At 51.1% G+C, this 13,717-nt stretch overlaps 1 protein-coding gene across 1 annotated transcript; it reads left to right on the forward strand.

Annotated features, from left to right (window-relative positions):
* Positions 1-8,708: 8,708 nt before the first annotated feature.
* rnf208 (ring finger protein 208) lies at positions 8,709-13,096 on the forward strand. The gene has a single exon (XM_085965917.1). It carries the CDS (start codon positions 9,572-9,574, stop codon positions 10,307-10,309), a length of 738 nt encoding a protein of 245 aa, XP_085822043.1. The 5' UTR covers positions 8,709-9,571; the 3' UTR covers positions 10,310-13,096.
* The last annotated feature ends 621 nt before the right edge of the window (positions 13,097-13,717 follow it).

A 13,717-nucleotide genomic window follows, 5' to 3' on the forward strand; every position in this document is an offset into this window, starting at 1 on the left:
CAATAACCAGTTCTCATTGGTCTGGTGTGTCAATAACCAGTTCTCATTGGTCTGGTGTGTCAATAACCAGTTCTCATTGGTCTGGTGTGTCTATTCCTGGTTCTCATTCGTTCAGTGTGTCTGTTAAAATTTTGGGTCTGCACTAGATATTCTCTTGGGTTCAGCGCCACCAATCACTCCCGTAAGCGACCTGAAGTCACCTACAAACTGAAGAGCTCCTTTACTACCCAATATCTAATTAAACTATAGCATAATGCAGGGACTGTAACAATAAGACCTTGTTTGATGTACGGTGTACTGTGAACTCGCACATGCCAGCACTTGTGTTCTCCTATCTTTTTGGAAGGTTGACTGAAAAGCACCCTAGTGAGACAAGGTCAATTGTAAACCAACAAACTGCTCTATTTTGCTTGATGTATATGAATGAATAGAACATCGTTTTCACAGCAAAATTCTATTTTCTATTACTCCTCGTATGCTCAAAATATTGGCCCTGAAATTAGGATCGGGAGCTTGCCGCGCGTGCAAGCCCCCGATGTGCACTCGCCCTGCGCGCCGACATCTGAAGCCCGGGCCTGCTCGCATTTCCTGTCACTGGCCCGGTTCAGATGTCGGCGCGATGTGCTTACCTGATCCAGCGGCGTAGTTAGTGCGATGTGCCGGCTGGGATCAGGTGAGCACTGTGCAGCCAATCAGGGGAGGGGAAACTCATTCATGAGTTTGAGAGTAAGAACTGTCAAACTCATGAAAAGTATGGACTGCCAAAACACTACTTAAACTTTAAATAAAATTTAAAAAAACATCCCACTGATTATATTAACTATAAATAAGTTTAAAAAAATGTTTTAAACAATTAATCAATTTTTTGAAAAAAATAAATTTTTAAAAAATAGGGTCTAAAACTAAACTTACCTTACTGTAAATTCTTTAAAAATAATAAACCTGTGGAAAAAAATGTTCTAAGTTGTACTAAAAGCCCACTTACCTGTAAAACTAAGTACTTACGTCTGGTTTTTCCACGCGTAAAAACCGGAGGCCTTTACACTCGGGCAACTCTGAAAAATAAAAGGAATTTCACTGGGCACGCGCTGCATCACAAGTCGCGCGCGTTCTGCCTCTTAACCCCTTGGGTCAGAGGACAGGAAATGCCGGTTTTCAGCGCATGCGCTGTGCATGCTGAAAACCGGCAATTCCTTCGGTCACACGCGTGAGTACCCCGTCCGTACTCACGCGTTGTGACAGGAATTACTGGGCCAATAGAAATACGTGGCTTCCCCCTTTGTTATGGGCTAAACACAGTTTACAAATTAGCAATCCCCTAAACTGCCACTAACTTTACAAAGCAAAGAAAGCACCTTTCACAACTATTAGAACTTCCCAAAATGCTTTACAGCCAATGAAGTACTTTTTGAAGTGTAGGCACTGTTGTAATGTAGGAAGCCATCAGCCAATTTGTGCACAGCAAGGTCCCACAGACAGCAATGAGATAAATGGCCAGATAATTTGCTTTAGTGATGTTGGTTCATGGAGAAATATTGCCCAGGACACCGGGGAGAACTCCTCTTCTCTTCTTTGAATAGTGCCATGGGATCTACTACATCCACTTGAGAGGGCAGATGGGGCCTCGGGTTAACGTCTCATCTGAAAAACGGCACCTCTGACAATGCAGCACGCCCTCAGCACTGCACTGGAGTGTCTACCTAGATTATGTGCTCGAAAAGCTGGAGTGTGCCTTGAACTCACGACCTTCTCACTCAGAGGCGAATGCGCAACCACTGAGCCAAGGCTGACTAAAACCCTCCTGTCGCACTCTGTTCGAGGCTCCAAATTGAGCAGGACTACCCTGAGAGGGAAAACAAAGCTTCACCTCTGATCTGTCCTTATCTATCTGTGTCGAGGTTAGGCTCACTGAACTGTCAAGCAACGCTACCCCCTTGAATGATAACTCTCCTTGGTATGGGAGCCATGGCAATTGCATTGCCCATTTAGCTGGGCCCCCTGTTGGGCGTCTTACTATGTAAATCATTCCAACATTAAAGGTGCAGACATGTCTATTCATTGGACTAATCTATCCTAAAACATCTCAGATAGCTTGTGTCTCACTAGGAGTTACCCCTTTGAGAACAAGACCTAATTTCATAGCAACATCAGAATATAAATTAAACCAAAATCCCTTCCAGGGACAAATACTGTTGGTAAAATCTCAAAATGTCTTTACAGTACCTGGTTTGTATTGGCTGTGTGTCTATACCTAGTTCTCATTGGTTCAGTGTATCTATACAACAACAACAAGTTGCATTTATATACCTGGTTTCCAGTGATCTAGTGTGTCTACACATTGTTCTTATTGGCTCAATGTGTTCTGTACCTGGTCCTCGTTGGGTCAGTGTGTTAATTCCTGGTCCTCATTAGCCCTTTGTGTGTTTAAATCAGGTTCCCATGGCCCCTTATGTTCTGTTATTTTTTTAATTCTTTTTTCACTTGATTCTCTTACTTTTTTAAATTTGTATTTTTTTGGAGATTTTCCTGGTGACTGTTACAGTTGGGACTACAACACTTTTTGTACACTCCCAGGTTCGGTAAATCATGGATTAGGTACAGAGTTAACCTCTCTCTACAGTGCCCCATCAAGCATGCCCAAGTTAGGTATAGCACAGGACACAGCTCCCTCTACACTGTCCCATCAAACACTCACAGCTCAGCTCGGGTTAGATACGGGACATAGCTCCCTCTACACTGTCCCATCATACACTCTCAGCTCAGCTCGGGTTAGATACGGGACATAGCTCCCTCTACACTGTCCCATCAAACACTCTCAGCTCAGCTCGGGTTAGATACGGGACACAGCTCCCTCTACACTGTCCCATCAAACACTCGCAGCTCAGCTCGGGTTAGATACGGGACACAGCTCCCTCTACACTGTCCCATCAAACACTCTCAGCTCAGCTCGGGTTAGATACGGGACACAGCTCCCTCTACACTGTCCCATCAAACACTCGCAGCTCAGCTCGGGTTAGATACGGGACACAGCTCCCTCTACACTGTCCCATCAAACACTCTCAGCTCAGCTCGGGTTAGATACAGGACACAGCTCCCTCTACACTGTCCCATCAAACACTCGCAGCTCAGCTCGGGTTAGATACGGGACACAGCTCCCTCTACACTGTCCCATCAAACACTCTCAGCTCAGCTCGGGTTAGATACGGGACATAGCTCCCTCTACACTGTCCCATCATACACTCTCAGCTGAGCTCGGGTTAGATACGGGACATAGCTCCCTCTACACTGTCCCATCAAACACTCACAGCTCAGCTCGGGTTAGATACGGGACATAGCTCCCTCTACACTGTCCCATCAAACACTCTCAGCTCAGCTTGGGTTAGATACGGGACACAGCTCCCTCTACACTGTCCCATCAAACACTCGCAGCTCAGCTCGGGTTAGATACGGGACATAGCTCCCTCTACACTGTCCCATCAAACACTCACAGCTCAGCTCGGGTTAGATACGGGACATAGCTCCCTCTACACTGTCCCATCAAACACTCGCAGCTCAGCTCGGGTTAGATACGGGACATAGCTCCCTCTACACTGTCCCATCAAACACTCTCAGCTCAGCTCGGGTTAGATACAGGACATAGCTCCCTCTACACTGTCCCATCAAACACTCACAGCTCAGCTCGGGTTAGATACAGGACATAGCTCCCTCTACACTGTCCCATCAAACACTCACAGCTCAGCTCAGGTTAGATACAGGACATAGCTCTCTCCACACTGTCCCATCAAACACTCACAGCTCAGTACGGGTTTGATACAGGCTGTAGCTCCCCATGTCTGCTGCAGCTATCTGTCCCAATCCCAACCTCAGAAGTGCACCCCCCAAAGTACCAGTGTCATATTTTTTCACATCTGACATCTCGTGGAGTGAGATTTCTAATTTAAAGCCAAATTGTGCCATTTTATGGTCAATCTTGTGCTGTGCCCATTGCAACTCTAGCTGCGGGAGTTAGAGGCCTAGAAATTCGGTGGGCTGCGCCACCAGTTAGCGCCCAAAGAAGGCACTTAGTGGGTTTAGCGCCACTGGCCACGCCTCCCGCGAAATTTAGCATGGTGCTAATGGCGGCGTTAGCCGGTAGCGCTGCGCCGCCACCGATGACGTCATCGGTGTGCGCAGCGCCCCGCTACCGCCCTGATCGCAAAATTTGGTAGCGCCCCCCCGCTGTAACGCCGGTCGCAATTTGCGACCGGTTCAGGGGAGCCTACCTGCGGCGGTGGAGGCGCTGAGGTGCAGGGCGGCCATTTTTTTTGCTGGCCGCCTGCCAGCACCTCTTCGCGCAGCCGTCCCCGGCCTCCTGAGTCCACCCCCCCCAGCGCGTTGTGTCGGCTGTCTCCCAAGAGCCCGGCACTTCTCCTCGGTGCCGGGCTCTTTTGCCGGCACTCGCGATCTCAGATCGCGCTGCAGCAGGCCCCTCCCCTTTAAGAAGGGGAGGAAGGCCTGCAGTACCGCAGCGCGCTGCGGCACGTTGGGCTGCGATTTTCAGTTGTAGCACCCCAAGACGGATGCGGGGCGCCTCGAGTAGCACCGCGCTTCCGTTTGGGGCGCTCAAACTGAATTTCCGGCGGGCACTCACAACTCCTTCCAGGGCGGTACTTCCGGCGCCCTGGTGAGACTGGCGCGCCACCGAATTTCTAGGCCGCATGTCTAAACTCATTTTATTTACAAATCTTAAAGCCAAGAGAAAGAGAAGGCTTTTAACCCACTAATCTGGGGAAGAGTCCAAGCATCCTCTAGCTTTTAAAGAACATTTTCGTTGTCCCTATATGTCTCAGTCCTTGTTCTTATTAGCCTAGTGCTCCTCAGGCCATGTTCTTATTGGCCCAGTGTGCCTCAGGCCTTGTTCTTATTGGGCCAGTGCGGCTCAGGCCTTGTTCTTATTGGTCCAGTGCGCCTCAGGCCTTGTTCTTATTGGCCCAGTGCGCCCCAGGCCTTGTTCTTATTGGCCCAGTGCGCCCCAGGCCTTGTTCTTATTGGCCCAGTGCGCCTCAGGCCTTGTTCTTATTGGCCCAGTGCGCCCCAGGCCTTGTTCTTATTGGCCCAGTGCGCCCCAGGCCTTGTTCTTATTGGCCCAGTGCACCCCAGGCCTTGTTCTCATTAGCCTTATGTGCCTCAGGCCTTACATAGAAACATAGAAGATAGGAGCAGGAGTAGGCCATTCGGCCCCTCGAGCCTGCCCCGCCATTCAATGAGATCATGGCTGATCATCCAAATTCAGTACCCTGTTCCTGCCTTCTCTCCATATCCCATTAGCCTTAAGAAATATATCGAACTCCTTCTTGAATATACTTAATGAATTAGCCTCTACTGCCTTCTTTGGTAGAGAATTCCACAGGTTCACCACTCTCTGGGTAAAGAAATTCCTCCTCATCCCTGTCCTAAATGGCTTACCCCTTATCCTTAGACTGTGACCCCTGGTTCTGGACACCCCTGCCATCGGGAACATCCTTCCTGCATCTAGTCTGTCTAGTCCTGTTAGAATTTTATATGTTTCGATGAGATCCCCTCTCATTCTTCTAAACTCCAGCGAGTACAAGCCCAATCGACCCAGTCTCTCCTCGTACATCATTCCTGCCATCCCAGGTATCAGCCTGGTGACTCTTCGCTGCACTCCTTCCATGGCAAGACCATCCTTCCTCAGATAAGGCAGCCAAAACTGCACACAGTACGCAAGATGTGGTCTCACCAAGGCCCTGTACAACTGCAGCTAGACATCCTTGTTCCTGTACTCAAACCCTATCGCTACAAAGACCAACATACCATTTGCCTTCTTAACCGCCTGCTGCACCTGCATGCTTACTTTCAGTGACTGGTGCACAAGGACGCCCAGGTCTCGTTGCACTTCCCCTTCTCCCAATCTATTGCCATTCAGATAATACACTGCCTTCCTGTTTTTGACACCAAAGTGGATAACCTCGCATTTATCCACATTATATTGCATCTGCCATGCTTCTGCCCAATCACTCAAACTGTCCAAATCATACTGGAGTTTCTCGGCATCCTCCTCACAGCACACACGCCCACCCAGCTTTGTGTCGTCTGCAAACTTGGAGATCTTACATCTAGTTCCCTCGTCCAGATCATTAATATATATTGTGAATAGCTGGGGTCCAAGGACCGATCCCTGCGGTACCCCACTAGTCACTGCCTGCCACTCGGAAAAAGAGCTGTTTATTCCAACTCTTTGCTTTCTGCCTGCCAACCAGTTCTCTATCCAAGTCAATACCTTGCCCCCAATCCCGTGCTTTAATTTTGCACGCTAATCTCTTATGCGGGACCTTATCGAAAGCCTTTTGAAAATCCAAATGCACCACATCCACTGGTTCTCCCTTATCTATTTTACCAGTTACATCCTCAAAAAATTCCAGTAGATTAGTCAAGCATGATTTACCTTTCGTAAATCCATGATGAATTTGTCCGACCCAGTCACTTTTTTCCCAAGTGCTCTGCTATTACATCTTTTATAATAATGGACTCTAGCATTTTCCCCACTACCGATGTCAGGCTTACCGGTCTGTAATTCCCCGTTTTCTCTCTACCACCCTTTTTGAATAGTGGAATAGTGGGGTAACATTAGCTACCGCCAATCCATGGGTACTGTTCCAGAGTCTATCGAATTCTGGAAGATGACCAGCAAGGCCTCTACTATTTCTAGGGCCACTTCCTTAAGTACCCTGGGATGTAGCTTATCAGGCCCTGGGGATTTATCGGTCCTGAATCCCATCAATTTCCCTAACACCATTTCCCGACAAATACTGATTTCTGTCAGTTCCTCCCTGTCATTAGACCCTATGTTCCCCGACCTCTTTGGGAGGTTATTTGTGTCCTCCTTTTTGAAGACAGAACCAAAGTATGTATTTAAGTGGTCTGCCATTTCTTTGTTCCCCATTATAAATTCCCCTGATTCTGACTGCAAGGGACCTACGCTTGACTTCACCAATCTTTTTCTCTTCACATATCTATAAAAGCTTTTACAGTCAGTTTTGATGTTCCCTTCAGGCTTACTCTCATACTCTATTTTCCCCCTCTTAATGAATCCCTTTGTCCTCCTTTGCTGAATCCTAAACTGCTCCCAATCCTCAGGTTTACTGCTTTTTCTGGCCAATTTATATGTCCTCTCCTTGAATCTTATGCTATCCCTAATTTCCCTTGTTAGCCACGGTTGAGTCACCTTTTTTGTTTTATTTTTATGCCAAACTGGGATGAACAAATTCTGTAGTTCATCCATGCGATCTTTGAATGTTTGCCATTGCCCATCCACCGTCAACCCTTTGAGTGACATTCCCCAATCAATCCTACCCAACTCGCAGCTCAATACCATCGTAGTCTCCTTCATTTAAATTCAGGACCCTAGTCTCTGAGTCAACTATTTCACTCTCCATCTTAATGAAGAATTCTATCATATTATGATCGCTCTGACCCAAGGGGCCTCGCACAACAAGATTGCTAATTAATCCTTTCTCATTACATAATACCCAGTCTAAGATGGCCTGATCTCTAGTTGGTTCCTCGACATATTGGTCCAGGAAACCATCCCGTAAACACTCCAGGAATTCCTCCTCCACAGTATTGTTACTAATTTGGTTAGCCCTTGTTCGTATTGGGCCTGTGTGTTCTATACCCTGTTCTTATTGGTCCCGTGTGATCTATACCTTGCTCTTATTGGCCCCGTGTGTTTCATACCTTGTTCTTATTGGTCCCGTGTTTTCCATACCTTGTTCTTATTGGCTCCGTGCGATCTATGCCTTGTTCTTATTGGCCCCATGGGATCTATACCTAGTTCTTATTGGCACCGTGTGCCTCAGGCCTTGTTCTTATTGGCCCCATGTGTTCCATACCTTGTTCTTATTGGCTTTGTGTGTTCTATACCTTGTTCTTATTGACTCCGTGTGTTCTACACCTTGTTCTTATTGGCTCCATGTGTCTCATACCTTGCTGTTGTTGGCCCATCATTTATTCCTTACTCTCGCTGAGTTATTCTATGGCCTATGTTTAGCACAGCTTGCTGCTCACTGTGCTACAATTAAGGCTCCTACTGAACTTATCTCAGGACCTTAGTGCTGTAAGGGACTCCTTACCTCTCACATTCTTCCATTCATGTTATAATCAGCAGGCTTTTAAAATACATGCTTGGTGTCAGTTTCTCACAGCTTCCTGATTCACCTTGTCTTCTCTCCTAACCTGTTTGATCTGTGTGATTTTTCTGCACTGTGGGCCCCTTTACTGGCACTTCTCAATGAATTAAGTACATTTGCTTTAATTGCCTTTCGCAGCACTCATGGAATTAAACCGTTTGGCAGACCCCATTTTGTGTTTAAAGTTCGAATGCTATTTTCACAGACATTCAGTAAATGTCATTGTCTTGAGAGATTTTAAGAGTGAAAAACACGTCAAGCAGACAGACTTCAAAAGGAACTCAAAACAAATATAGTTTCCTTTTCGTCATTGCCCACTATCAAACAGCAGAGATAGGCAGAGGTGCCAGGAGGCAGCAGTCAACACTTAACACAGGGGAAGAGTGGAGGGGTTAAGTGTGTGAACTATCTAGAGGTGACCTCGCTGGCTAGGAGGGTGTGAAGTGCTCAGGGGAATAGCTGGTGCTGCTTTCTCTTGCAGTAGCAGCACCAAGCCACTGTGACTCAGGAAGGAAATGGCAACAGCATCATCCTCTGCTTTCTCAGCATCGATTGCACCACAGCGAGAGCCCTTTGAAGGTTAGACATATGAATGAAAAAGGCAAGCAGCTAGAGGTTGGCTTCAGTTGCAGAGGTAGCCTGCGTTGAGGGACTGCGGCCTGGAGCCCCCCACACGGTGCTGAATGAGAGAAATGTGAGCTAGCTGCAGTACTGCAGTGCTGCTGCAGACAACACTGCCATCAGAGGTAAACAGAGGGCTCGGAGAGACAGAGCAAGAGAGAGAGAACAAGCTGCAGAGCAGCCACTGCCCTTACTGTCAACACAGAGACACACATTTCGCTAATAGAGGGAAGGCTGAGGCTGTGCTCGTTGGAAACTGGAAGCACCAGATCGTCTGCAAGTGCAGGTAACGTGATTCAACCAAGCATCTTCCAGCAGCTCACTATTCCTCAGCTGAGAAATCTCCTCAGTGAATGAGAGCTTCTCTGCCGCTCACTCAGCACTGTCATAGAGGCTTTTTCTAGAACATGATTGCAGCGCTCGCCTGCCCACTTGCTTCATATTGCAGCATTCACAGAGATTGAGAGTCCAGCAGAGGAAGAGAAGTCGGATCGTGCTGCTGTAAAGCTGACACTGAGAGCACCTGTCAGCCTCACTAGATAAATATCAGGCTGTTTGGATCCGGTGGAGGCTGTGCGGAGGATTCAGGATGTTTCCCGCTGATTGTGTTGCAGCCTGAGCCTGCTATATGGAGAGTAAAGGATCCTGGTGCACAGAGGGAAGCCTGCAGGGTGCAGAGATGGGCAGACAGTGTGGCGAGTACAGCCCCTGCCTGTGAAGCAGGCTGCCCAGCCGCAGCTCGGACTCCTACCCCCTTCCCCATGGCATGCCTGAAACAGCAGCAGGCCGCCATCAAGATGGAGGCGGTGAAGATCGTGCCGGCGGAGAAGTTTGGGGACTGCCCCAGCTCGCAGGCCCGCTACGGACCCTCGCAGTGCGCCCGGGAGCCCCCGCTCGTCGGGAGGTGCGCCTGGCCCCTGGAGTCGGAGATCATCGCGAACCAGGCCTGCACCGACGTCCCTGCCCTGGAGAAGGCCCGGAGCCCCGGCGGACTGGCCAGGACACCGCCCCGCCGCGAGAAGTTTGGCCAAGGCCACCGCAAGGCCAGTGCAGAGATGTGCTACCACCGGCAGACGCCGTCGGACGAGGTCATTGTCAACCAGTACGTGCTTCACCAGTCCGCCATCTCGGAGCCCCTGGAATGCCCCACCTGCGGCCACGTGTATAACGCCACCAACAAGCGGCCACGGATCCTCTCCTGCCTGCACTCGGTGTGCGAGGAGTGCCTGCAGATCCTCTACGAGTCCTGCCCCAAGTACAAGTTTATCTCCTGCCCCACTTGCCGCCGGGAGACCGTCCTCTTCACCGACTACGGCCTGGCGGCTCTGGCTGTCAACACCAGCATCCTCGCCCGACTGCCAGCCGAGGCCCTCGCCGCCAACCCGGGCCAGTGGGGCGGGGAGGCTGACCGCAGCTGCTACCAGACCTTCCAGCAGTACTGCGGGGCGGCCTGCAGCTGCCAGCTCCGAAACCCGCTGTCTTCCTGTGCAATCATGTAGGAGGAGGAGAGGGAAGGCCCCGGCTTTTCCCTGTCGCAAAGTAGCATTTGCAACAAACAAAAAAAGGATTACTCCAAGACTGAACGATTTGCTGTGCTTTGGCAGCAGCCTATATGGTAAATTATCTATAACTGCATTATCTCATCTGGGAGTTTCTGTGTTTTCTGTGAAATCAAAGGTATCAAATTCAGATTGAGTGGCAAGTATTATGCTGTCTTGATAGTTTTGCCTGAGAGGCAGCGTTGCCAAGCAACCTGCACATACTTGACTCTGACCTCGGAATTGCTTCTTTTTCGGCCCCAGTATTATACAATGCCTAAAACCATTGCCAATGCAGCGTCTTAAACTGATGCCCGCTATCGGTTGGTAAAGCTTAATGTATTCTCGATCCATGCCACAGTATTCGCCAGCCTATTAAGACCCATTCCGGCCCAGGCCCAGCCAGCCGAGTGAGACCCATTCCGGCCCAGGCCCAGCTAGCCGAGTGAGACCCATTCCGGCCCAGGCCCAGCCAGCCGAGTGAGACCCATTCCGGCCCAGGCCCAGCCAGCCGAGTGAGACCCATTCCGGCCCAGGCCCAGCCAGCCGAGTGAGACCCATTCTGGCCCAGGCCCAGCCAGCCTAGTGAGACCCATTCTGGCCCAGGCCCAGCTAGCCTAGTGAGACCCATTCCGGCCCAGGCCCAGCCAGCCTAGTGAGACCCATTCTGGCCCAGGCCCAGCTAGCCTAGTGAGACCCATTCTGGCCCAGGCCCAGCCAACCTATTGAGACCCATTCCGGCCCAGGCCCAGCCAGCCTATTGAGACCCATTCTGGCCCAGGCCCAGCTAGCCTATTGAGACCCATTCTGGCCCAGGCCCAGCTAGCCTAGTGAGACCCATTCTGGCCCAGGCCCAGCCAGCCTATTGAGACCCATTCCGGCTCAGGCCCAGCCAGCCTAGTGAGACCCATTCTGGCCCAGGCCCAGCCAACCTATTGAGACCCATTCCGGCCCAGGCCCAGCTAGCCTAGTGAAACCCATTCCGGCCCAGGCCCAGCTAGCCTAGTGAGACCCATTCCGGCCCAGGCCCAGCTAGCCGAGTGAGACCCATTCCAGCCCAGGCCCAGCCAGCCGAGTGAGACCCATTCCGGCCCAGGCCCAGCCAGCCGAGTGAGACCCATTCCGGCCCAGGCCCAGCCAGCCGAGTGAGACCCATTCTGGCCCAGGCCCAGCTAGCCTAGTGAGACCCATTCTGGCCCAGGCCCAGCCAGCCGAGTGAGACCCATTCCGGCCCAGACCCAGCTAGCCTAGTGAGACCCATTCCGGCCCAGGCCCAGCCAGCCTAGTGAGACCCATTCTGGCCCAGGCCCAGCTAGCCTAGTGAGACCCATTCTGGCCCAGGCCCAGCCAACCTATTGAGACCCATTCCGGCCCAGGCCCAGCCAGCCTATTGAGACCCATTCTGGCCCAGGCCCAGCTAGCCTATTGAGACCCATTCTGGCCCAGGCCCAGCTAGCCTAGTGAGACCCATTCTGGCCCAGGCCCAGCCAGCCTATTGAGACCCATTCCGGCTCAGGCCCAGCCAGCCTAGTGAGACCCATTCTGGCCCAGGCCCAGCCAACCTATTGAGACCCATTCCGGCCCAGGCCCAGCTAGCCTAGTGAAACCCATTCCGGCCCAGGCCCAGCTAGCCTAGTGAGACCCATTCTGGCCCAGGCCCAGCCAGCCGAGTGAGACCCATTCCGGCCCAGGCCCAGCCAGCCGAGTGAGACCCATTCCGGCCCAGGCCCAGCCAGCCGAGTGAGACCCATTCCGGCCCAGGCCCAGCCAGCCTATTGAGACCCATTCTGGCCCAGGCCCAGCTAGCCTATTGAGGCCCATTCTGGCCCAGGCCCAGCTAGCCTAGTGAGACCCATTCTGGCCCAGGTCCAGCCAGCCGAGTGAGACCCATTCCGGCCCAGGCCCAGCCAGCCGAGTGAGACCCATTCCGGCCCAGGCCCAGCTAGCCTAGTGAGACCCATTCCGGCCCAGGCCCAGCCAGCCTATTGAGACCCATTCTGGCCCAGGCCCAGCTAGCCTATTGAGACCCATTCTGGCCCAGGCCCAGCCAGCCTATTGAGACCCATTCTGGCCCAGGCCCAGCCAGCCTATTGAGACCCATTCCGGCCCAGGCCAAGTCCAGTGCCCTCAATACTTCACCAGAATGCCGAATCTGGCAAGAACATATTTTTTTACCTAAATTTTAGATTTTGATCTTTAGATAAAGAGAACAGCATTTAACAGCACTTATTTTTAATTGCAAGCATCCTTGTCTAAGCCACAAACCTGCGTCTAACTTCCCTGACGTCAAAGGCACGTTAAAAGCTTTTGTGCATTGTCAGCCCAAAGTCAGCACCAGGACTCAGCCACCCGGTCCAGCTGGCCCTGCATGAGAGCACAGCAGCCCCCTACGGTTCCAGTGGAAGCTGGGCTGAAACGGTTAAAGTTTGTTTGTTTCCAGATCAACCTGTCAGTCACAGTAACCAGATAATAAAAGCTGCTCTTACCTGTGTGTCCGAGCAGATTGGGTTTGTTTTAGCTCCTCGCCTCACCCCACAAACCCGGCCTTGGGCTCCAAGAAACCATTAACGCGTTTAGGGCACAACATGATGGAGAAATTCTGGTCTTTATCATCAACTAAGGTGTATGGAACACCTGCTGCCAAAGGTAACAGTCAGTGCTGGAGAGCGCGCCGAGAGCAGTGCTAGGAACACAAAGAATGTTTCTTTATTGATTGTATTCTGTGAATAAACTCTATATCAGACCTTCCTCTTGTCTCCATGCTCCTGCAGTGATTAACGGGTTAAGTAGACAACCGCAGGTGCACTTCGCAGCAAAGGCTTAAACTCGCAGCAATGATCAGTGGACACTGGTGCAAAGACTGACACCGCGACATGGTGGGGTGTCTCTGAGTGGGCTCCTCACTCCTCTCTCCTCCGCTTTACACCACATCTTTAAATATTCATCTGGAATTTTATTAATAAAATGTTTCCCAGAGCCAGATTGCGCTCAAACAGCTGGCTGTATTTCATAGGTTGCTGACTAACTACCCTAAGATGCAGGAGATGCAGGCTAAACAAGGGTGAATATCACAGGCTGGGTATCACCGGCCACAGTGACCAGGCCGAGTATCACCGGCCACAGTGACCAGGCCGAGTATCACCGGCCACAGTGACCAGACCGAGTATCACCGGCCACAGTGACCAGGCCGAGTATCACCGGCCACAGTGACCAGGCCGAGTATCACCGGCCACAGTGACCAGGCCGAGTATCACCGGCCACAGTGACCAGGCCGAGTATCACCGGCCACAGTGACCAGGCCGAGTATCACCGGCCACAGTGACCAGGCCGAGTATCACCGGCCACAGTGACCAGGCCGAGTATCACCGA

The sequence above is a fragment of the Somniosus microcephalus genome, chromosome 23 (genome assembly GCF_052327205.1).
Source record: "Somniosus microcephalus isolate GS21.2 chromosome 23, FLI_Smic_1.0, whole genome shotgun sequence".
Lineage (NCBI taxonomy): Eukaryota > Metazoa > Chordata > Chondrichthyes > Squaliformes > Somniosidae > Somniosus > Somniosus microcephalus.